The sequence below is a fragment of the Colletotrichum costaricense genome, assembly GCF_030867565.1.
Source record: "Colletotrichum costaricense strain IMI 309622 chromosome Unknown Scaffold_4.1, whole genome shotgun sequence".
Lineage (NCBI taxonomy): Eukaryota > Fungi > Ascomycota > Sordariomycetes > Glomerellales > Glomerellaceae > Colletotrichum > Colletotrichum costaricense.
The window spans coordinates 2,896,725-2,920,700 of NW_026848233.1; the positions used below are offsets into that span (position 1 = coordinate 2,896,725).

General features: G+C 52.7%; 5 protein-coding genes across 5 annotated transcripts; 2 read left to right on the plus strand and 3 right to left on the minus strand.

Moving 5' to 3' along the window:
* Positions 1 to 4,643: 4,643 nt before the first annotated feature.
* On the minus strand, positions 4,644 to 5,699 carry CCOS01_05021 (phosphatidylinositol-specific phospholipase C; the record flags this gene model as incomplete). Its single annotated transcript, XM_060453202.1, has 1 exon — positions 4,644 to 5,699. The coding sequence occupies one exon, from the start codon at positions 5,697 to 5,699 to the stop codon at positions 4,644 to 4,646; it is 1,056 nt and encodes a 351-aa protein (XP_060317160.1).
* A 3,254-nt stretch (positions 5,700 to 8,953) lies between these two features.
* CCOS01_05022 (uncharacterized protein) lies at positions 8,954 to 9,559 on the plus strand (the record flags this gene model as incomplete). Its single annotated transcript, XM_060453203.1, has 1 exon — positions 8,954 to 9,559. One exon carries the CDS (start codon positions 8,954 to 8,956, stop codon positions 9,557 to 9,559), a length of 606 nt encoding a protein of 201 aa, XP_060317161.1.
* Positions 9,560 to 17,245: 7,686 nt separating this feature from the next.
* On the plus strand, positions 17,246 to 18,767 carry CCOS01_05023 (uncharacterized protein; the record flags this gene model as incomplete). The annotated part of the gene is made up of 4 exons (XM_060453204.1): positions 17,246 to 17,408; positions 17,538 to 17,836; positions 18,053 to 18,100; positions 18,204 to 18,767. The coding sequence occupies 4 exons, from the start codon at positions 17,246 to 17,248 to the stop codon at positions 18,765 to 18,767; spliced, it is 1,074 nt and encodes a 357-aa protein (XP_060317162.1).
* Positions 18,768 to 21,257: 2,490 nt separating this feature from the next.
* Positions 21,258 to 21,663, minus strand: CCOS01_05024 (uncharacterized protein; the record flags this gene model as incomplete). Its single annotated transcript, XM_060453205.1, has 2 exons — positions 21,258 to 21,382; positions 21,459 to 21,663. 2 exons carry the CDS (start codon positions 21,661 to 21,663, stop codon positions 21,258 to 21,260), a joined length of 330 nt encoding a protein of 109 aa, XP_060317163.1.
* A 2,038-nt stretch (positions 21,664 to 23,701) lies between these two features.
* Positions 23,702 to 23,938, minus strand: CCOS01_05025 (uncharacterized protein; the record flags this gene model as incomplete). Its single annotated transcript, XM_060453206.1, has 1 exon — positions 23,702 to 23,938. The coding sequence occupies one exon, from the start codon at positions 23,936 to 23,938 to the stop codon at positions 23,702 to 23,704; it is 237 nt and encodes a 78-aa protein (XP_060317164.1).
* Between the last annotated feature and the right edge of the window lie 38 nt (positions 23,939 to 23,976).

Here is a 23,976-nt window from a genome sequence, read left to right on the forward strand (position 1 = left end):
AGCCGTCCCATTCACGCTAGCCCGAAAGACATAGCCTCATTGCGGTTTTGTATCCTATTACAGAGACTGATTCCGTTGGAGATATCTATTCTGGTAAAGCAAAAGCGCCCTCACGGTGGGGGGATCATGCGGGCGAGGGCGGCGCAGACCTGTCCTGTTGGTTTCAGCTGCACACCCTGGGTCGTCGACCCAACCAACACAGATGGGTTAAGCGGGCGAAATAAGCGCCAACAGATTCTTTGGACCATGTTATGTATGCCACTGAGTCAGTCACTTGCAGAATTCTGATTCTTGGGTTGGATTCGGGCTCATTGTCACATGAACGAGTCGAGAAAGCCGAATTGGACTTACAATCGCCAGGGCTGTCAGCTTTTGTCTTAATACGCGGCCAGAGGGTCATCAGCGCTTAACAACATCAAAGTTTCTCAAACTTGCCCGTGTACACAAGGCCATCAGGTAGCAAGTACAACCTTGTAAGTCCATGAACGAAAAAGTCTTAGGTTCGTTGTTCGGCTCATATTTCCATGATGAAGAAACCCCAGCTCGGCATTGTGGAAGGAGAAACAGCCATAACTAAGGCCAGTGCCATTTGGTATATGTTCTCTTTCGAAGTTATCAGCTCCCGGTCTCCAAGATTTGAAATGAAAAATGTCTCAGCGATTGATAAATGTCTTTAGGGACGCGTGACTTTCCTACGTTCTCTGCTCACCGGGTCGAATCCATAGTTTGAATAATTGCTAGTGAAAATCGACCCGTAAAAGTAAACGTTGGAAAACATCATATAGAAAAGTAGAATCATGTAGGAATACCTTTTCTGAGAAAATCCTTTCAACTTTTGAGAACAGGCGGTCGCCTGGCTTTGAAGCCTCGTCTCCGGCTCCGCTAATGACCTACGTCAAAGATTCATCAGCAGTCGGTGTCCATAAACTCAACATATGGCGTCTATCTTCCAAATTCAACAAGTACAATATATTTGCCTTCCGATTTGGCGTAGCATTATGACTCTGAGGGTTTTCAAACGACCTAACTTGTTTTGCCTTTCGAAAGTTAGTGAACATCAAGCTGTCAACCAGCGAAACCTGAAACGCCTGGATTTTGTGTCAAGGAGTTCGAATCACTGTTCAGAGGATGTGCTGTACCTTTTAATTGAGCTTCAACCTCTTTGATCTTTTGAAGGCGCTCTCAATAGCCAGCTGGTTTCATGAAATGCAAGTGCTCAGTGACACGAAAGTAAGCGTTGGCAACATGGTTTTCTTTCTTTCGAGTTCATCGCCTCCAAAAACGTGTATAATTTTCTTTCGCGGCTCTGGGATTTCTTTAAGGAAGACTAGATGCCGCCAGAACCGGTAACTCTAGTCTCAACACCCGAGACTCTAAACTTGCTCATTGGACTCTCATCAAGTTTCGCAGTGAGCAGATCCATCCTGAATTACGGCATATGGTTAGCAGGTAACGTTAGAAGTACTTGACGCAGAGACGCTCTCCTATATCACACTTGCCAACGAACTCATTCAATTCCTTTAAAATATTCATGCAAATCGTGGTCTATTGGCTACAGACACTTTGCAACCGAATGTCTTGATGATTGACTCACTACCCCATAGTCCTTAGCAAGGAAGTCGGCGCTTCGGGAGTTGAGAACATTGAACACCACATGATTCAAGTATTATGTCTGACTGCTGATGTGAACGTTCCACTGCATTTTTGTCTATCGATCTGGATCTCAACCTAGTGTAAACATACAAATGGACCAGCAACCTTGGTGCTGTCAGCCATGAGCTCTTTGGCAGAACTTCAACTCTGACAACTGTCTCGGCATGACTATGTGCTTGGCAGATCTAGCCTACTATCAACTTGTTAAGTCTACTTATGTTTCCCTGGAGAAAGTGTGATCACTGACAGGTTCTACGCAATCCAGATAGATACCGCTTTGACTAAGAGAACATATGCTCCAACGTTCCTGCATCATTCCTCACAATCAGTAAATCTAGGTTGAGTCCACCTACAAGACTAAACATCACTTATAAAGCTTGAACTACATCGTCTCGGAGTCAGAAAGAGAGTATCAAACCGTCGCTACCATTAGATATACCAAAAAGTGATCCCAATGCTTACACCAGACATGATTGTATCGTTAGCAATTCCTTTTGGGGAGACTATCACTTCAAGTAAGGTAACTAACTACACCTATCTCGTTGGATAGTGGATCAACTCACATTTTTACGTAGAGGCATGAGGATCTCATTAGTCAAGGCTGCCTTACAAGTAGAGACTCGAAATAGTACATTCTGGGACACCTGAGTTTTGTTTGAATCGCATATTCCACTTCGGGCAACAAGACGCATCAACCCACGGTCCTGCTATGAGCAACAGACACTCGGTCGTCTTCAAGTTTTCTACTCACAATTCAAAAACCAGATCGATCGGCCAAACAGCGCCGTCCGTACATATTCTATCAATTGATTAAAAACAAAAGATCACCAGAACACAAAGCCCCCAGTAGGTTCATCTCTCAACATAGACACCATCCTCTATCCAGCATACAACCTACGTAGTATCACCTCTATGACTGAGCTCTCAAGTACAGAGCAACAGATCCAACCCGCTACTGCGCAACCGACCCGATGTCGACTCAAGATGTGCATTCTCACCCCCAAGCCCACGTGATCGCGAGTGCCCTCATACCCCGTCCGTGGTGCCATCTGAAGATTCGCTCCTCTCCAGTGATCTTCTGAAAGCACTTCGCCTAACAAACTAGGCAAGAAAAAAGCCCCCTTCTCGGGCCTGACGCTAAGAGAAGGGGAAGAGGCGGGGAGTGTCTTGCGTCAACAGCTTTGCTCGCACCAAAAACTCGGCAATCGGACTCGGTTCTCCCAAGCTTCGATCTTGGCCGACGGAGAGCGATGTAGCTGAGCATGATGGGGTTGAGCTTAGAACCGAAGAATAGGTTCCATCAACGACAAACGACATCAATCAAATCTCCGCTTTAAAACCACAAGTTCCTCGATCGATCCGGTTTTCATATTGGGTTCCAGGCCATTCACAAAGTTTTCCATCCCCGGGGCTAAGAAAAACGGTGTACGGAGCTGTCCATGAAGATCGTCCCTCAGCTCCGTGTGCGTGGCTACCGTAGGGGTTCTTTAAGCACTGAGGATGGTGCGGCGATATCTACGTGCCTGACGATCTCTACCCCCACGAAACAGAGCCGCGGAGGGCTTCGTGGACCACGCGATCAAGTAACGAATGGAACCAATTACGATCGAACAACAGAAGCTGGATCAAGTTACATGTACCATGTTCCGTTTCTCTGAGCCCCAGCAACGCCAATAAACGGGGGATCCAAAAAGGCCCTCAAGCTGGTTTGGCAGCTCGGGAACGCACACAAGCTGAAACCGCCACTTGCGTAGTTGGCGTCGAAAAAAACGCTACCAATTGTGGGGGTTTAGGGAAACACCTGATGAGAAATGGATTAGCCGAGGTGGGACGGCGTCAAGGAAACAACACGTAGCAGTCGCTTGCGTTTAACAGATCGAGATCGAGATGGCGGGAGAAATTGACGCATATCCGACTGAGGGTTCTCCGCAGACGCGTCGGCCATGTCGTTGATGATGATGAGCAGTCGACACAGCCGGCGTCGACAACGAACAAAGAAGAGAGTGCCTCCGCTCTCTATAGCTTGGTCCGAATAAAGAACATTCTCAACCGAGAGGATCTCTAAACGCGCGTGTGTCCTGTTTGCCTTCCAAAAGGCCCGAATCATACAGATAGATGGCAAATAGGTCTAAGGGGTCATTAGTACCCTCAAGAACCCCCTATGGTCCCTATCCGATCCTTGATTCGCGATGAGATCTTATCCGCTCAATCAGCCAAACTAATTAACCCAAAGGGTAAAGACACCGAAAGGAACAGATGGATCTTGCGTCGCCGGCCGGCTGGGCAGAAAAAAAAATACACCACCGAAAAAGTAGAATGCGTAATAGGTCTTCGTCAAACAACTCCACATCAAGGCCGGCGCCGTTTCGGGCTGCGCGGATCACCCGGATTCCGACGCTAGTCGTTTTCCCCGGCGAAGATCCTCATCTCGGGCGGGTCGGCGAGCGAGAAGGAAAAGGAGCAAGGGGAAAAGTGGAGCGAGACCCGTCAGGCAAGTTATCGTTTGGTTCAACCGTTGCCGTGGCTCATCGTCTAGACAAGTATGAACCAACCGCTGAACCAACCCCTTGCCAGCATCCATAGTGTTCTTTTGAGGATTCGAGCCTCTGACGTCCAAATCCCGCTGTTTCCACTCCGCTTCGCTATTACCAACGTCTCGAAAAGCTGGCGGTCTGGTAGCTTGCCCTGGGAGACGAGAACGAAAACGAGGCAGTCTTTTATGAAGCTTTCGGTTCGGGCATTGTGATTCTGTCTTGCCTACGTGGGAACATGGTCTACCTTAGTTTTCGCAACGTGGAAGGGGCGTGTATGCTGGAAACGCATGAATCGTGTAGAGCAGATGGATGTAACGTTCGAAGACCGCGCTAATCATGAAGAGGGTAAGAGACAAGCAACGGTGAAGTATCAAAGAACAATGGTATTACGCTTGATATACGACAAACTTCCGCCCCGGGGGTGAGGTCACACTTCTAGCTCTACGTTCGGACCTCTCACAACTCGGCACTCCGGTCCGTCAGCGGTCTATTCCGCGCCAGTACCAGATCCACCAGCTCCTTGCCGGGGAAGTCGATAATCACGATACCCGTCATCCCGCTGTCCCCCCGGTCCGCCGTCGCAGCGAGCCAGTCGCCGGTGCGGTCGTTGATGCCGGCCACCGTCCGGTTCAGGTTCCCCGCCGCGGCCTCGATGGGCAGCACGCCGACGCTGGCGCTCAGGTGCGCGAGGTAGAGGACGCGGTTAGCGTGCGGCTTCGCGGTGGCGGCGCGGCGGAGGGCGTTCTCGACGGCCTCCCACTTCATGTAGAGGTGCTCGACGCTGGGGATGATCCAGAGGTCCTCCAGGACCATGTCGGCCGACTCCCAGATGACGCCGTAAGGGCTCTCGGGGCCCTTTGAGGGGAAGTTTTGCAGCAAGAAGATCTTGCCGCGGAGGGCGCCGAGGGTCGGGTAGGGCTTGCGCGGGTTGTGCTTGCGGAAGTGGGATTTGGCGCCGGGCGAGGTGGCGGTGGAGTTGTGCAGGTAGTAGTTGAAGGCGTCCTCAAAGGTCATGCTGTTTGTGCCGAGGGGCCTGCCCTCCTCCTTGAGGCGCATGACGATGGTCTCGCTGGGGTGGTCGTCGAGGAAGTCGAAGAGGGTGAGGAGGACTTCCGTGTAGGAGTGGCCCGTGTACATGGAGGCGTGGTAGATCTCTATGGAGTCGTTGACGAGGCGGCCCCGGATGTCGAGGTAGCGCATGCCGGCGTGCAGCTGGGCCGAGAGGTTGTGATTCTGGCATTGGAAGACCTGGTTGGTGAGGTCGTAGGTGAGGGTGTCGTGGGTGCCCGGGATGGAAAGGGAGGTGAGGTTGGCCTCGTCCGGGATGGCCTTCATCCATTCGGCGTGGTCGGCCTTGTCGACGTCGAAGGAGTAGTGGGATTCATAGCCGCGGTAACAGTGGTTCTTGGACTTGACGAAGCAGGGAGCTAGTGAGAGGAGGACGGAGAAGAGGGCTGAGACGAGGAGGAAGAAGGATAGGACGTAGAGGAGGGGCATGCAGTGGAAGCGCATCTTGTGAGGCTACACCGCGGTCTATAAACCGCGGGGGTGTGTGAGAGTGCGTGATACAGGGCACGCGCAAGTGGGTGAGTGAGTGATACACACACTCGTTTGGAGCGAGTGAGTGAGTGAGCGGGATGAGTGAGGTTGTACTGAGATGCAGAGACGCGGACGGGGGGGTGTGATCCGAGAGGTCCGCGATGCACGGATGAGGCTCCTCTCTCGGGTGAGACGCGGATGACGGAGCTCCTGGCACCTTGTTGGGCTCGCTCACGGTGCGGTGCTCTGCAGGACTCCGGCACGGAGAGGGTCCCCACCGCAATGCTCGGCAGCAAAGTCTTGTTGGAACCGTTGAAGAAAAGGGGGATATGCCCGAGACTCGGTTCTTTGAAATGACGTCCAATTAGGTACACAAGAAGAAGAAACGATGTACAAACAGCAAAAACCGAGTCTCCCACACGTTACTTCTCCCACACACTCTCTCCAAGGAAGTAATCAGAAGAGGAGAAGGTTTAGGGAGGGGGACGGGGCGCGGACATGTGAGGTTCAGATGCTTTTACTGTTGAGGGAGACTCGAGAATGAGAAGTGAGAATGAGAGTGAGAGTGAGAGTGAGCCTCAGAGCTTAGCCGGGCGTCACGTCACTGGTTTCCTCCCCGTTGGACGTCCGCGGCGTGGCTCACCTTTGGAGGGCCCACGTGCGCCGCGTGAGAATGAATCGAAGACCGCACCAAAGTTGTTCCGGAATTGCCTTTGCCTCCGGGCGGTCCGCGGGCGGCTCAAAGCGCTCCACCATCTTTTTTGCGGGTTGCCCCTGAGATTATAGGGGTTATCCTGACATTGAGGGAAGCAATCTGTGAACTTGGAAAGAGGTTGAAACGTGAGGCAAGTCGTTCGAACCCATCACGAAAACATCAGCATCGTGTACGACTGTGCCAAGCTCGGATACTAGTCCCGTAGGTACGGACACCATATCCCAAAGCCACTAGATAGTCGACAGGCGATAAGACCATGGGATCAGCACATAAGTCCACTGTCCAGGGCCCGCAGGTCACGGCGGCACAACCGTGCTATTACAGGGCAACGCTCTGCCCCCGCGTGCGGCATCGGCGGGAACAGCACGCGGCCGATCCTGGCCCGGCCACCGCCGAAACAACGACAGCTCGGCCCGCCAACCAATCCTCAGCCAGCACTCGGATAACCTTTCGGTTGCTCAATTGTCATGGGTTCTGCCGCCATGTCTTGTGTTCTCATGATTCCCCTTGTTTTTGGAGACAGCTTCGCGAGACGACTTCATCTATCCAGAACTCGAAGAGCGTCGCACGAAAGGACATGGTGAAATGGTGAAACCACACGGGGGAACATGCGGTGAGTCGGGCGTGTAACATCACACGAGATAAACAAGAAACAAAGCCAAAAACAAGTTGTTGGAAAAAAAACAGACATGCAAACGCAGCCAGCCGGCATGCCGACACCCCGGCTGGACGGTCACGCATCTCGTTACTTCTGCTCCTCCCCCCACGTTTGCGATAGGCAAGGTGGTTGGGACCTGGGACCGTTGATCACTGATGGAGGGAGTCCCCCGCGCTGCATTTCCAACTCTTTCGGCCGGTATACGCTCATCTGCGAGTCCTTTCGAATCGCAAGATAGTTTGAATCTGCGTCTCGCGGACATGTCTTACCTGGTGGTGCTGCTTCACACTCTCAGTCCATTTCATAATTTGACTCCCACCGCCGCAACCGCTGTCGCCCGACTCGATTTGTTCGTAAACAAGAACCTCTCCAACCTCTCTGTTTTCATCAACGAACCAACCATATTCCCTCAAAGCGTACATTGAACCACAAATACCTCCCAAGGCCCTGTCCTGTCAACGCACATATCCGCTGCCTGGTGCTGGGCCCCGCACCCAGCATATCTCCACCGAAAGCGGGCAGTCACGCTGCACCTGTGCGGATGCGTACATGACATGACCCGCCGCCTTACGCTGTGATAAAGCTCCGTCCACTTGAGCGTTCTCGATATTCTATAGATGATAGAGTTCGTTGAGCACAGGTTGTGACCTGGGTTCGACCATTGACGATCTTACATCGCTCGGTGTGGCTGGATGGCGGGGGTGAGGCGTGGAGTAGCAAACCGGAATAGAGGCGTGGATGTCCGTTCTCGCGGTACACTGAAGTCAATCATGGCACCATGATGCACGAGGATTGTTGATACAAGGAATTCTCGCAGTCTTCATGAAGTTTTGGTACGGCTTATCACGCTGGCAGGATGGTGCTTGACGTTAAAGTACTCTCCAACCAGTGTTCAAACATCTCAGAGGGTTACAATTGTGAGGCTGAAGGGGAACCAGAAATAGCTCAAGTCTGGATTACTATCAAGAAAAGCCTCCTCGTCCCTGGTCAAGCGATAACACCCTCAGAGTTTTTGACAACGACTGAGGAAAAGGAGGCTCAATCACACCGTCTTAACACGAAACGACGGGAAGTCTGGAGGTAGGTTAGTCAAGCTATATGCCAAATTCTTATTGGATTGCCAGGCGGTCGCAATCTCGACAGCGACAGTGGCAGTTCCCATTGGCACCTCGTAACACGAGTCCTTTCTTTGACACTGACAGGTTAACATCGGGTTTCAGAAAAAAAAAACGCCTTCAGCCTGGTGGTGGTAGTAGCAGCTCGTGCGATTGCCAGACCTCAACTGTGATCCTTCAGGTTGATGACTGGGCAGTGATGAAGTGTGGTTCGACGCTGACGAAAGACACTCGTCCACGTCGAGGAATCCTTCCATCATGACAGCTTGAAGCGAAACATCCACTGCCGTGAGAGCAAGAGACTGTAACGGCCTGCAATGTGACGGTCAAGACTCCTTTCTCGCCACTTGTACACTGTACTGCGTATCACGGGCACGGCAGAACGTGCCGCGGACAGCTTGCCCTCCAAGAGCCACAAGTCGAGCACGTCAGGACTTCCGTAGTCATAGCTCCTCCCCCAGCTTCAAGGCTTACCACTCAACTACTTACTGTAGAAGCACAGCTATGGCCCCGTACAAGTCCAACTGGAAAGCCCGGCATCGCGTATCTTGGTCCGTGTTCATGGCCTGCATCACTAGTCCCCGTGGATAGAGGGGGCAAGACTGGGAGAGCAGCTTGGGAAAGGTTGTAGCCAAAAACTAGTGCGGCGCACGAGCCCGATGAAGAGGGTCTCCATCTCGAACAATGGGATGGACAGACAGTGTAAAGTTGGAGGGTGGAGTAAAAAAGCGAGAAGCAGATGTTAGACAAGAAGCTCGCGAAATCGCCGCCGACGCCGACGCCGTCCCTCTCCGTGAGTATTCCCCTCTCCTGCCGCCGTGGTATCGTAGCGTTGAGCATTCATCCCCCAAGCCAACGAGACTCATCCAAGAAACAACAACAAGACCATGTGAGAGTCAAAGTCTGCTTCCCCCAGAAACATCTGATTCCCGAGGCCTTTTGCCGCCCGCGGAAACAAATACAAAAAAAAGATGAGATGACTTTTCTGGGTGAACCGCCCGTATGCTCCCAGCTCTCAATCCCGCCCCCGACGGCTTCATGTGATCCGAATCGCGCCTCGTATCCCCCCCAATCTTTCCGGCATCCAACCCCCATCCCTTTTCGTATGCAGGCGTCGCGCTGCATACAACCCACCATCAAGTCTGCAACCACCACCACCAACGGCACCTCCACCACAGAGAAGGGAGGAGGGAACCGCTCGTCGTTCACAGCATTAAAAAAAAGGTCATTCGCCAATCGCGCGCGAGAGGGTAGGTCCCCTGCGATTTCGACAAGAGCCTCCAAGAAAGATCGTCCCCCTCCCTCCTCTCTACAATGTACATGCATACATGCAGTCACGATATGAACGGCGAACGGCGTCTCGCTTGGCGGGTTGCACCGATTTGCAGAAGAGCCAAGAAAACCCAAGAGGAGACCAGCACTCGGGACACTGAGACTCCGGGGTCCATTAGTGCGAATGAGTCTGCGATCTTCTTCGCGCTGCCGCCATTCGTTTCAATGCTGCAGGTGTTTGAATAGTGCGAAGGACTGGGGTTTGAAAGGTTCAAGAAAATCAGAAGATAGAAATAATATATAAAAAAAAAAAGAGACAGGCCAAAACCACCTTGTTCCTTCTACGGAGGAAACGCCGCACCTATCGGGCCTTTGGAAACCAAATCTTGTTTCTTTGCTGCCATCGGTCGATGGCAGGTAGGACCTTGTCAAGTTGTCATTTTTTGCTTACCTACCTTACCACAGACAGTATGTAGTAGCCTGCTCGCTGCCGCGTTTGCCCCGCAGCCGACTCCGCGTCCATTGGAGATGGTTGAATTGACTTTTTAGATTTTGGATTTTGGATTTTTTTTTTTTTTTCGAGATCCTCCCCCGGGGGCCGGAGCAGATGGCTATGTCTGCGGAAGCGATTCGGCCTTTTTGGTTTTGACAACTCCGTCCGTCACCAAAGAGTTGCGTGGGCAAAGTGTAGAGCACACACCCAAGCTTCTCGCATCTTCCAAGCAAAAGTGAAGTCATGAGCAGAAATATCGTGCAAGAAACTATGCCGCGGATTTGCGACCCTCTGTGCCAGCCTGGTGACTGTGGAGGCAAGAGAGAGAGAATCCAGCCCCCGGATCCGGCACCGCGTTCCCGCATACGATTTTGCGGCATGAGGCCCGATTCGTGCCGAAATGGCGTGGCATCTACGGCAGGATTGGTCCCCTCTGTCTTCCGGGAGGCCTTGTTTATCAGATGCAGATGCAGATGTAAACCACGAGGTTGGTGATACGAAGTCGAAGCTCGTCGTGTGGTGGTAAATCGTACCCACGCTTTGTCATGGGGATGTCAGACTAACATGATGAATTCTCGCCGCATGGTGTGCCCGACTGTCAATATCATGATGCGACGCAGGTGAGCCTTGTCAGAACAAGTTGTAGCTTGTAAGGCAGTCTGGGCAGCGCATATGATTGAGCTCTTGCCGAAAGTCGGCGAGGTTTGTGAATATGGGGCCCCGGTCTCCGATCGGGAAGCTTCAGGCGGGCGTGAACTTGAAGGTTTTCGGCGTTCCGGGGGTGGTGGGATGAATGAGCGGCGGGGAATATCGTGGCACACCTATTCCATCGTCCCCTAGCCACCCGTCCTTTTCTTCTGTGAAGCATTACTGAACAGAAGCGAGTAATTGTTTCTCCGGGATCCTCCAAAACAGTTGAACCAACTACTGCTTGTGGCGGGGTTCTGGAAAACAAGTGCCGCAATATTCTGCCTCTTTGCCCAGGTGGCGCATCTAGGCTGATGTTTCGAGATAACCATGGTACCAGAAGGTAGAACTTGGAAGCTTGCCCGCCACCCCTGCGGCTCCGGTTGTTTGGATGCATGCGACCATTGCCTCGAGCGTTGCCGAATGGGGCCTAAGAGCTCCCCGACGTGACCACGGTCATGGAATCGCACGGTTTCTCTACAACTTGCTGGTGCTGATAGAAGCCAGGATGCTGAGGATTTCGTCCAGTGTTCCTTTCTTTGCTAAGACGATAGCTTCGATTTACCGGACATGGGATGTGTTGAAGACCAGGATGACAAGCGTGTGTGTCCAAGGCAGAGCAACTCGGAGGGTGACAGTGACAGGCACACACACGATTAACAGAAAGCGGCCCAAGAGCCAAAACAGCACGACCAAGTCGGTAAAGCACTGCCGCATGTGTTTGGCGCCGGTGCTCCTGCCCTGGGAAGGGGAAGGCTCGTCGATGCTCACAAATCAAAATCAATGGTTCCCAACGAGCAAAAGGGGACATACCCCTTTGCAGCAAGAGGGTAAGGTACGGTAGTCAGGGAGAGCGTTGAGGGTGTAACCTGATGCGGCGGCTCAGGCCATGATGGGGGAATTGCAACGGGGGGGCTTTTCCCATAGTAGCGGCAACGCTAACACGCATTTTGTCGCGGTGCTATGCTGTTATCGGCGCGCCAGGCGAGTGCGTGTATGGTGAATTTGAACTGGTGTGTTTGGTGGGTGTGAGTGCGGGTGAGAACGTGGGAGAGGAACAGTTCCATGACGAGAACAACGACGGGCGCGATCCGGCTGCTGGACTGAATGCCTATGCAGATGGACGTGGCCTGGTATCTGGTGTAGATGAATCATGGACGTGAGCCGAGAGAACCGGGCAGAATGGAGTGTAATGGACCAGAAATGACTCGGCGTGCCAGCGGGCTCTGGCCTCCAGGTAACCCGCTCCGGGACCGTACTTGTCTATCAGCGTCAGCCCGTTTGGGCGGGCAACGACACCAAGCAAGAGATACGAAAAATAGGCCGGAAAGCGGTGCGAGTAAAAAGGTACGTATGCGAAGTCCGGGGCAAGATGAGAGCAGTCGCTGACAGCCCGGCAAACAATGGGATATCCAGGCGCCATGTCCACGGCTAAGTGAGGTAAAGTATCATATAGTAGACATGTTATTAATGTCGTTTGCGCCCCCGAAACAACCGGCGACCCCGGCCATGGTGTTCCTGACCTCGTATAGAGTGACTACCTCTCTGCAAACAATATTGTTGAGGAATAGCCTGTGAGAGGTGACTGAGAGCCAACTCGTAACCAGAGAACAAGCAGGACTTCAATGCCGGATGAGGATAAGACGAGGAGACGGTAGCAACCGGCCAAAAGGATGCGAGAAGAACCGAATGCTGGTGAGATAGACTTGGTGTCATTAGTATGAGAGCGAGTGAGTACGAATGACATGAGGTGTTCTCAGCACAGTAACAATGGCCCCAGAGAACGAGAGGCAGGATAAGACGGACGAAACGTGGTCGCCTTGCACGCAAGAACAAGCGAGTGTGAAATGTCCGTAAAACAAATGTCAATGTGGAGGTTTCTGTCTGATGGTGGATGCATTCACGACTCAGACATTTTTTGGGAACAATCAGCAAAGTGGGCGGAATAAGATAAGCAACAAGATTGAAGGGGTTGATTTAGACGTCGAAATGTCCAACCACGTTAAAGCTTTTGGATTCCCCGGAGCCGCGGGAATTGGACTGCAGTCAAGGCTCAAACATGACGCTGCAGCGCGCATCTCCGACATCGTATTCACTACGGCATGTTGTGTGTTGTTCTGCGAGTGTGTTGCCTCACTCGAGGCGGATCGATTATCCATCCACCCACCCATCCATCCATCCCTCACCGATTGAATGAGCGAATGGGTGACAGCGAGGGCGGGCGGTAAAGCAAAATAGCATGTTCCAAAGTTGGCAGTGTACATAAATTGGATCCGTGGAGGCGCCCACCCTTGCTTGTGTCTGGTATTTTAGCGACGAGATCATCGCTGTGGGGGAGAACTCTGTCGCTGTTCCAGCGCTTCACTTCAGCTGATGTTGTACCCGGGGGTTTGGGGAATCGGAGTTGGGGGGTTTTTGGGGAGAGCTTGAAAGGCCTTGGGTGAGGGGGAAAGGGAGAGAATTTGAGTGAGAGACAGAGACAGCCGCTGAAGGCAGCTGAGAAGATGTCAGGCTACGGCAAGGAATGCAGGCATCATGCCTCCCGGGTACGCATGTCTAGTTTGTGTTGCCAGGCACGGCACAAGCGGCCAGAGAGACAACGTATCCATCCGTATCCAGCTGTTTTTTATGTTGTTTTTGTGCCATGCCAGATCCACCTATCAACGAGCATAGAGACAAAAGAAGTCAAGCGCTTGCTGGTCTGTGCTTTCTGGAGCTTGAGAGTGGAGAGTGACGACATTCGACATGGGCTCAGGGGATCAGGGGTGTGAAAGGAGCAGGGGTACAATAGAGAGGCAGGGGGGTTCCTGAAGGTGCATCTTGGGGGTGACAGATCATCCATCACTCATTCGAGTCTCTCTCTCACTCAAGTCCGAGACCCATACTGTGTAGATGGAGATCAAAAGATCATGAAGAAGAAGAAGATGAAGAAGAAGGATGGAGTTGGCGGCGGTAATAAACATTTGGCTGCCGCCGCGATGCCTGCCGCTTAGACAGCATTGATGGGATTGACAGACTCTCAGTCATTTCGACACGGCGGCGGGAGGAACGCAAGATTGAGATTGACGGACGCCGCGTCTGCTCATCCACTCACACAGCCGCATCGTTGGTTCGTTCTCGGGCACTTCTGTCGGTCCGTCCGCAAGCTGCGTTTGATTTGGATGTTCGTCGAAACCCCTGCAAGCTCGACTAACAGTGCGCTGCTCACGACGCCACAGCCGGTCTAAGCTACATCAGGCCGAGCTCGGGATGGATGCGCCGGGCGCGCGCGAAGCGGGACTCCTTGGGCCATTCTGCTGACCGGGATGTCGTGTCGACTTCAGTGCCAATGGTGGGGGGTTTGTGGTCTTGGCACCTCTCTCGCTGATTGTCCGTCGACTGGAGATAATTAATTCCCCTGCCGTAGGGCAGCTTGAGAGTCAGGGAAACCAGGTCCAAGATGGCGAGGACGGCGAAGGGTTGGCGAGCATTATATACGCAGGGCGAAAAGACGAAAGGGTCCTTTTGGTGCTGACTGAAGTACGAAGTATTAACTTCCGCTTGTTGCACTTGGTTATCTTTATGCAAGTTGTGTCGTCGTGAGGAAGGGCTTGTTATGCGGTTGGTCACAAGTGGCATAGCCGGTATATCTGCTGTGTATACGGAGTATCGCTCTCTGCTGTATCTTTGTTAGCTTGCGGCTTTCACAAGACAGGCAGGAGGCGCACTTGCTGCTATCCCAATCGCAGGGCTCATGGCCGGCCGGCCGTCCACTGACCCGGATTGGATGCGAATGCAACGGTAAAGTTGCAACGTCGTTACACACATGCTTGGGTACCATGTGCGTGGTGATGGTCTTTGATAATTCTTCTGGCGTCTCTTATTAGGACGGTACTCCTTAGAGTATTCGTAGCTTGAGGTACTATGGGCGGCACGCGTCCACATATCGAGAGGGTTGTGGTTTGTCGCTGAGCGTGTTCCATCGACCGCTACCAGCACCGAGTTTGTCTCTGGCGGGCCATTCGCAAGCTCGCACGCGGACGCAACGCACAACATGCGTGAGGATGATCCACCGGGTCATGCTGTTGGGTTTCTCAGCTGTCGTGTTCCACTCTGATACTTGGAGAGAAGAGCATTGGCATTGGCACGTCCAATCGGATGAAAGATGCGATGGCCTGTTATTTTCTTGGGTGCAATTGGGATCGATGAGCATTGTAAGGGAAACACACAGAGAAACACACAGAGCGAAGAAAGAGCCCAGAGAACGTGATCGAGGTGAGCTGAGGTGAGGAGAGAGTGTGTGTGGACTTTGGACTGTTCGCAGTATCTACTACTGTACATACTACGTAGAACACAGCAGAAGCAAGAACCACCCACCCCCGTCCTGGTTCCTTCCTGGCCCTAGTCGCAATCAAATGGGGTGGTGTCCTTCCTGCCTAGTCCTAGTTTGATAGCCCCACTCCAGTCACGTCAAATCCACTTTTCTTTTTTTCTCTCCTTCTGCAAGGCAAGTTCCAACCACCCGCTCGTTGGGCTTTCCTTCCAATTCCAATGTTGCAGCTTTGCCGGTGCTGGTTGGCAGGTGCTGCAGCCTGCCAGTGACTGCTGCTGCGTGCGTCGTTCTTGGCTTTTGGTGGTCGTTGCTCGGCTCGTGCTCGCCTCATTCGTCTTCCACACACGGACAGTTGCCATCCCATCATCCCAAGAAATCCACCCCATCACCGTCTTGTCTCTAGCGTCTAATCCTCCTCTCCCCCGGTCGTCCTCCTCGGATTTCCCAATTGTGCCATTCTAAATTTCTACTGATACTCCCCAAGCCCATGCCAATTCATGATCATCCATGGTATCCGTAGCCACCGTGACACGCCCCCCCTCCCCTCCACCTATCCACGATCCCTACCTCTTCTCGCTCCCAGAAAACAACCCGCAGCCGTGACCTGGCTTCTGCCTCTTTACCTGTAACTCCTCTTCCTCGATCCACCTTCTTTTTCGATATTGGAATCTTCTCTCCTTCTCTCTTCTTCCCTGCCTACCTAGCTAGACCTCCTTCGTTTCCCTTATCCTTTTCTTGTCATTATCGTCAACTTTTTCTTCTCTACGCTATTCCTAGTGTTCCCACCCGTTCTCTGCCTCCGCCTTCGCGCCTTTGTCTCTGTTGGTGAACTTGGTGAAGCAAGCATCCCCCGGCAAGACCGACAAGAGACACACTCATAAATCTCTGTCTTCGTACCTACGCAGTATTCGCACTCCGTCCAGATACAGAGGGGGGAAACACCACCACCATCACAATCGCTTCGCTGCAGCTCTTGCCTGCACCCAGTCTCTCGTTTCCCTCCCCGGCCCTTGCTTGCTTGGGTCTTGGGTCCTGGGTCTTACAAGTACTCCCAGCTAGCTACCTCAAGGTGCTGTCGCTGCTAGCCTGCTGCATTTGCCCTGTTGCCGATGCCGTTGTAGCTGCAGATACCGGTTAATACCTTACGAATTGCATTCTGCTGCTTCTGCTGCTCGGCACCAACCACCAATTCCACCTCGCTCGCTCGCTCGCTTGTCCACTCTCTTCCCTGCTCTTGCGGCTTGCCTCCTTCCCTTCGCTTCCTTCCTCTTGGCGCCTGCTTCTTTTCTACCCGGGGCTGCCTGACCATCACCACTTCTCCAACATCACCCTCACTTCACCTCTTTCCTCCACACCTTCTCCTCCTTCCCTCCTCCTCACTCTCTTCCCCTCCCCTCCACCATCCGGGCCACGACCACATCGACGCAAGGCCGACAACCTTCTGGACGACAAAGACAGCATCGGCCCTGACTGATTGACAGACCCTGCGCATCCCTGACCCTCAGGCCACACCTTAATCGAGGGAACAAGGACGCTGTTCATTAATAAAAAGAGGGAGGACCATAATTATACTCGGACTCTTGCGCACCCGGTCGCTTCGTTGCTCTTGTCTCAAAAGGTCCCCAATTCTTATCCTCAATCATCGCGCTAGTTGTCTCTAGGGGCAATCATCTCAGTCACTGGTCCATCGGTGCTTGGCTACTCTCGGCTGCCAGTAATTATTCGCCGCGTTCACTCTTGGGTTTTCACATCCGAACCCTTTCGCCCTCTTTCCCCATTCACACTTGGCGCCAACAAATCTCGTACCAAACGCCACGGCCCGGCCTACTTACCTTCCCATTCTCTCTCTCCCACCTCCCGGCCTCAACCTCATTCGACTCGGCACCTATTTTGCGGCTTTCACCCCTCCAGTTTCAAGCAACGATAGTCGATACTCTTCGGACCAGCTGCGGACAACTCTCAAGGTCATCGTCAACGACTCCTGCGGTCTCCCGCTTGCCTGCGTGGTCGTGTAGGACAGGCACAGCATCTTACCTTTGGGAGCACCTTTTAACCTTTCCTCCCGCCGCCCACCGACCGATCCAGACGTCAGATGTCAGCCCCGTGAGCGTCTGACTCCAGCAAGTGTAAGTCCAGAGTCCTGAGAAGCCCAGCCATTGGTTACGAGTTTATTTTGTGAACCTAAAATTACTTCTTCCCCCTCAATCTCGAATGTCTATACTGACCGAAAATCTCTCAGTACAATTGTCTATCGGGACGGATCCATCATGCCTTTCACCGAACGAACGACGAGATGCTTGGGCATCTTTGCCTTGGCGCTATCATCGTGGGCGACAATGGCACAGGCTGCGCCAGAACCCGAAATCCTCATGCCTCGACAATTGACGCAGAACCTCTGCTCTAATACGAACACGGCATCCATGAGCGCAAGTACGTTGGAGTCCTTCCAAGAAGACATGACAAGGCAACGCTACTTGAGGCTTTCAACATCCTCGGCCAGCTCTGCCTTTGCCTTCCTCTGCCCACGCGCATACAATGGCTAATTCACATCTATAATAGATCTCAGCACATGGCAGACGAATGGACTATGCACCGACTTCTGTCGAGACAAGAACTACGCCTTTGCCATTGTCCAGTGGCAGTCCTGCTGGTGCTCTGATGTCGCGCCGGCCGCGTCCAGCGAAGCCGAAGTGAGCGACAAATGCAATGATATCTGTCCCGGCTACGACATCGAGCACTGCGGCTCAAGGCCCAACTACTACGGATACCTGACGCTGGCGAAGACTCCTACCAGCACCGCCGGCAGCGGAGGTGACAGCTCGTCATCGTCCAAGGCAGCAGCCAGCACTACTACACAAGTGAGTACAATCCCCTCAGCCATGTATCGTGAATTGCATGCGTGATTCTGCGTGATCTCCATACCCTACACGATCCCGAACCTCATCCCCAGACTCCATCGTCTCACCTCCACCACGTGTGATGCCTTGGCTTAATCGTCTGGAAACCAGGCCCCTCCGGCCCCGCCTGCAACAACCGTACAAGTCATCACAACAGTAAAAACTGAGACAATTCAGAACACAGTCACGCCCGATCCGGAAACGACGACTACGTCAACAACATCTGTATGCTCTCAAAAGTCCCAACAACATGCCGTGCCCGTAAACCTGCATTTGACAAATGAGGGGGTGTGTCACTGACACGAGCAAACGCTGACTGAAAATCCAGACTTCGAGTAGTAGCAAACCGAGATCGACGGTTCAAACGGTGACAGCCGACGGAACCGTGAGGACCATCTTCGTTACGCCGACTGCCACGGGCACCGAGGGAGCAACGGGCGCCTCCGAACTGACGCCCGGCAGCCAATCGTCGTCGAATGGACCCAGCACCGGTGCTGTTGTTGGAATCGTGGTTGGTGTTATTGCCGCTGTTGTGGCCATTGCAGGACTGGGACTCTTCTTGTTTTTCAGACGTCGGAGACAACAGCAAAACGAGAACGACAAGTACGACGAGCCTAGCCATCGTGGTAGTTCCGCCGGCATGACCGGCTCGCCACGAAACCCCGAAATGGTTGTCACTGTTGATGGAGGACGATGGGATCCCGACGCCTCAAGCGATCATCGCCGGAGCCGCCTTCTCGCTCATGACCCTCGCCTGGATCCTCTTCCGAGAGGCCTCTACGTGCACAACAAGAGTGCAGAGAGTATCAATACCCTACGCGACGACCAAGATTACTCCCGCAAGGTTCATCAACCAGTCTTGCGGGCGACCAATCCGGATCCTGACACTTGAAGGTCGATGGATTGATCGGGCGGACCAAGACAACGAGATGTCATACACTCGTTTACGACGTACACGAATTCGGTCCAGGTACCAATTTTCGGTCTTCGCATTGCGTTTTTGAGATACCAGGACGGCGTTTCCATTCATTTAACGACTCTGCATAGAAGGATTCTGGATTGGGTGGCCCTCGCGGCAACACCAGGCGTGATAAGGTTGATCAGTTAGGATCGACATCCGCCGCAGTACATTATGGGCATAAGGCCACTGAACACGAACACGAACACATCACATGGGCAACACGAACGCAGAGGACGACGGCTGCCATAATTTCAATTCTCTATCTCCCCTTTCGACTGGCGGTTTGGGAGTTGTCGACCGCCCAAAGGCGATCCTCCACATCGGCGGGGTTTCTTTACAAGGCCGAGGCAAGTGATCGTAGACGAAGAGCCCTGCCTTCCCAGTACGAGAGTCGGGCTACGATTCTTAGGGTATGACGATGGCGGCATTTGTACATACACGAGCGGGCCATGAGCCAACAGCGAAACGACTTGGACAAATTCACGATGGATGGATGGGTGAGATTGGTTACAAATGGTAGCAGTTTTGGCACCATTCCTCTTTCCATGGGCACACACTTGTGGGTGATGATGCATCCACGACACGTCATAGAGTGACCCGGGACTGCGGAGGCTGCACGAAGCTGGTCGAGCTGAGCCCAAGATGGAGGCCTCGCGTCGAGGTTACAGGCTGTGTAGCCCATCACCGGATGTCTTGGGGGACCGAACAGCAGACTGTGCACAATGGTCACTGGAGCGGAAGAAAAGTTCTGTAGCTAGTTACGACAATCATAATATCAATCGAACGCGTACAAATGATGCATGTCTTCGCCATATGGTGTACAATGAGTATGTGATGATCATGAGTATCGCGTCAAGACAAACGCCGCAGTCTCGGGCAACGCTTCAAGAGCCTTTCTCGATGGGTCGGACCGGGGCCGGCGAGGAAAAGCCTCGGGGACTCGAGTGCGTATGTGTGTGCGTATCGGATACGGGAGTACGGGGGATGAACGTTGCAACGATGGACGGAGGCACATGTTGGATGAATCATAGACGGCACAGGGCACAGGGGTTCAGACTCTTTTACTGCTTATGATTGTTCGCGTAGAGCCTTGCTGTTGGAGGACCAAGGTTGGTTGGAAGGATTTTGTTTGTGCGTTGTGAGGAAACCTGAAAACTTGGAAGTTGTGTACTTCGTACTTACTTGTACTGTGGTAGAGAGAGGGAAGAAGAAGGAGGGTCGGAAGAGGTACGGATAGGTCACGGCCGGGGAGGGGGGGATGGGCGGAAGCAAGGCGCGGTCGATCGCAACTTTTCGATGTGGGGTGAGTTTTGTGCTCTGAGCCTCTGATGGAAATCTCGTAGACGGTAGCCCTGATGAAGATGCATGTTGGGTTTTTTTTGTTTACGGATACCTGACTTCAATGTATGTGTGTGTGTGTAGGTGGCGGGTTGATGTCATTGGTAATTTGGCGGCAAGGGAAATTTTGGGCAGCTGGTGAGCGTGATTAGATGCTGCTGGTGTTTCATTCGATTTTCAAGGGGGGTGTTTTTTTTTGCGGAAAAGCTTAGCGTTTAGTTTTGGATGCGAGGACAAGGAGAGAGCGGATTTCGGAGGTGGGTAATATGATCTGATTATCTGGGTTCGGGGTGTGGATGGAATGAATGGAGACAGAATGGATTACTGTTCATACGGAGATTGTGGGTGTACATTTCACATGCCTAAGCAGCTACCATGTATGCTGACTCCCCCGACGGAGTTGACGATGGTAAAGTCCATTGTTCCATGTCCCCTTTTTCGCCGTAAGTTGCAGTTGGTAGTTAAGAGGGAGGTCGGTTGAGTGAACTTTCTTAGCAATGGGTGATCTGATGATTCCACGTGTTGTTGTGTTTGGGAGTTTGCCTCGTTACTAAGTCATTTTCCGTGTACCGTAGATCATTCCCCTTTTCCTAGTATTGTTGATCGGAGGTTCGAGATGAGGCTCAATCAAGCCGGACGGACTGGCGTCATGCGCAAAATAGTTAGGTATGCAGATTCTTTTTGGAGCGGACTGGCAGCGCTAGGAGCCTTGGTGTCTTCTTGATCGGACGCGTTCCTCGGTGGACGGGGCTTCCAAGGAAGGAGGCGTCGATGGTGGCACTATTTCTCCCCCCCCCCCCCCTCACCCCTATTTCACGACCAGAATTACCTACACTGCGTTTTTGAACCGCTCTGGGGATCTGATGGCGGATTTGAGGCGTCCGTGTTTAAGTGGCATAAGCATACTTTCATCAACCGTGGGAGCCGCGAGGAGCGAGGGAAGGGATTGATGGATCGATGGGAGGCTGCATGTTTCGAAACAAAACCGAATCAGATGACGGGGGAGGGGGAGGTCATTTGGGGCTGAAAAGTAATGAGGTTGTTGTTCGAGATGGGGGCGCGTTTTAGGGTGGTAGTACAAAGTCACAGCCGAAACTGAGTTTCGGAGGTGAGAGACATTGAATATGGGCAAGGTGAGATTGGAAGGGGCGAGTACATACCCAAACAAACAGAGGATGATGAACAGCACATGAATGATGAATGGCAGGCTGCACTTATTCTGTGTATGTACGGAGGAGTTGAAGATGTTGTGAAGAGACTGGGCAGATTTGATGGGAGAGAAATACGCGGTCGGTTTTTCGTATACGAGTAATACGAATAGGTAATGTTGGTTTGACTCGTATTTTTGATAGAAGAGGAGCGCAAATGCCAAAATGAGATGGGCCTGGAATGCGAGAACCAAGGTACTGTCGACCGGGGCTATAGGTATACGACGACCGCGCCTCAATTGTGGCTGACGATGTGGGAATAACCTCTTTCTGGTTGGCATGGACAGAGAGTATTTTTGAGATGGGAACTTGTACGGATATCGAGTTAGGGTATCCGTACGGCGGAGAGGTGTGCGGAAAGTGGGATGTCGTCGCGTCTCTAGGAACATAAAAAAGGAACATGGGGGGCAGGCTTGGCACGTTGGCATTGACTTTTTCTGCTTCGTCGTCGTGGTCCCGGGGCCGCGGTAATTAATACATAGTATGAGTGAGGCAGAATCGCGATGATGATTTGGTGGTATCCCTGAGGGGATGGTGAATGTGCTTCTCTTTCTCACTAGTGTCTTTTTCGTGCATCGGGTTTCCCCCGTTCTTTGGGAGGCCTGTGACGTCGCATCTGTCAGTCCGTCCGGTGTTCGTCTCATTGCGATGGGCCGTGTGTTTGATCAGCCGCCTGGCGGCGGCGAGGAGGGAGGGAGAGAATTTTGCTGTGCACGAGACTGAAAGATTGCTCGGACGAAAAGAATGACGTTGATTGAATGTGCTCGAGGTTGATCGAGGCCGAGTCCCTGCATCATCAAAAGATCAGTGCATGGCAGTCAAAATCCATCATGCCGCTGTGCGTGCGCACCCGCTGCACATCCCATCCGCGGTGGTCATATCGGGGATTTTAAACAGCCAGTGAGAGTCGGTCTTGTTCCGCAATTCGTTCATAGCTTCGAGTCTTGGGTCGCAAAATAAGTAGGGATCAAATTTTTCTAATCTGCTCTCCTTCGTTTCCGAATTCTAAAACGCCGCGCGGGAGGGACAAGATTTGAGGAAGGGGCCCAGGGAAGGGGGAGGAGGGAGCCCGGCTGTTTGGTGTTGGATCCCTGTTCATAGCCCGTCGCAGTGCTCCGTACGGCGAGGGAAAAAAGATTGAAATAAGAGATGGTAATGAGATTGCCCCGTACGAGTGACGCGTTCACATTTGCCCATAGGAGGTACGAATAAATACTCTGATGATGTTGATTTCGCAACGGTGAGAGTGTGGCGTAGATGTATCCAGCATAAGGCAGACGATGCTGCAAATAGATGTCTTCGGTAACCGGCACTGATCATAGCGAGGCGGTGACGCTCTTTTGCATTGAGCATCCGATGTTGGACGATGCAGTTTTGGTGAGGTGGATTTGAACAATGATGCTGTTCCACGCGCGCCACGGCTGTGTACTGCGTACTTTGGTACGGCTGAGCAGCCCCAAAAGTCGAGACGAAAAGGGCCATGTGAAGGGGAAACCCCTGAAGGGCGGCGCTGCGTTGTCCCGGAGGCGGGAGGGATCTCGCTGCTGACTGGATGCCGCCGTCGTCAGCGGCCCTGTAATCTTAGTGCGTCCGCTCCGTCGTCGACCCTTGGCACTCAGCCACTTGGCAAACGGCCCCGGACTCTTTCCATTGCCTTAGCACCCACTGGGCCGCTGCACCTTAGGTAATGCATCTCGAAGTACCCGGTACCCCTGGTCCCCTACTAAGTTACGGAGTACCTCCTACAGCTTGAGGAAGGAAGCATGCTCGTTGCTTTGGTGCTTACCTCCTGAGTAACGGGTTGTATGTCTCTCGCCAATTTCCCCCCCTCCAAGTCTTGCGCTTTCGTCATTCTTCTTCCCTCCTTCCAAACCCTTCACCACAACGGCCGTCTCCTTGGTGCGCGTCTGTCTACTCTTCCGATTCTGCCTTGCTCTTTTGTTTTTGCTTCTTGGCCGCGGGAATCCTCCATCGATTGACCGAAACTACCTTCTTCATACCACACTGTATTTTATTCAACGTCACACTCCCGATAACGAAGACCGAAACGATACCCCGAACCCCGACCAACGACGAAAAGGAAAACCCCCAGCTCTGTAATTGCGCGCGACGGACCGTTAGTATTTCTGTGGAATCTTGCAAGAGGAGGATCGACGTGCGACTACATTACTGGGCGCGGACTGGGGAAAGACAATCCCTTCTGAACCACTCGGCCACGATCTTCTAGCACCCACAGAAACCCACAACCGTACTCGTCTCGTCTCAGAGGGAGAGACACGGCGCGAATTGAAGGGAGAAATTCACTCTGAACCGGTAGAATTATAACGAGGAAGCCATCCCGAAATACGACTCCGTCGTTTTGAATTCGAAATTCGACCTTTTCCTTCTCCTCTGCGAGTCCGTTTGCGACCACGCGACCCGCCCCAAACGCAATCCAGAGCCACCAGGCGACCAAGCTCTGCCAAGACCGGCACCCGCTCTGTTCCTGCAGCGCACCAGTCTTGGCACAACCGTTAAACCCCAACCCACCGCCCTCATCCACACCGACATCGTCATCGTCTACTCCGTTCCACGTCGCTTATAGTCCTCCCGTA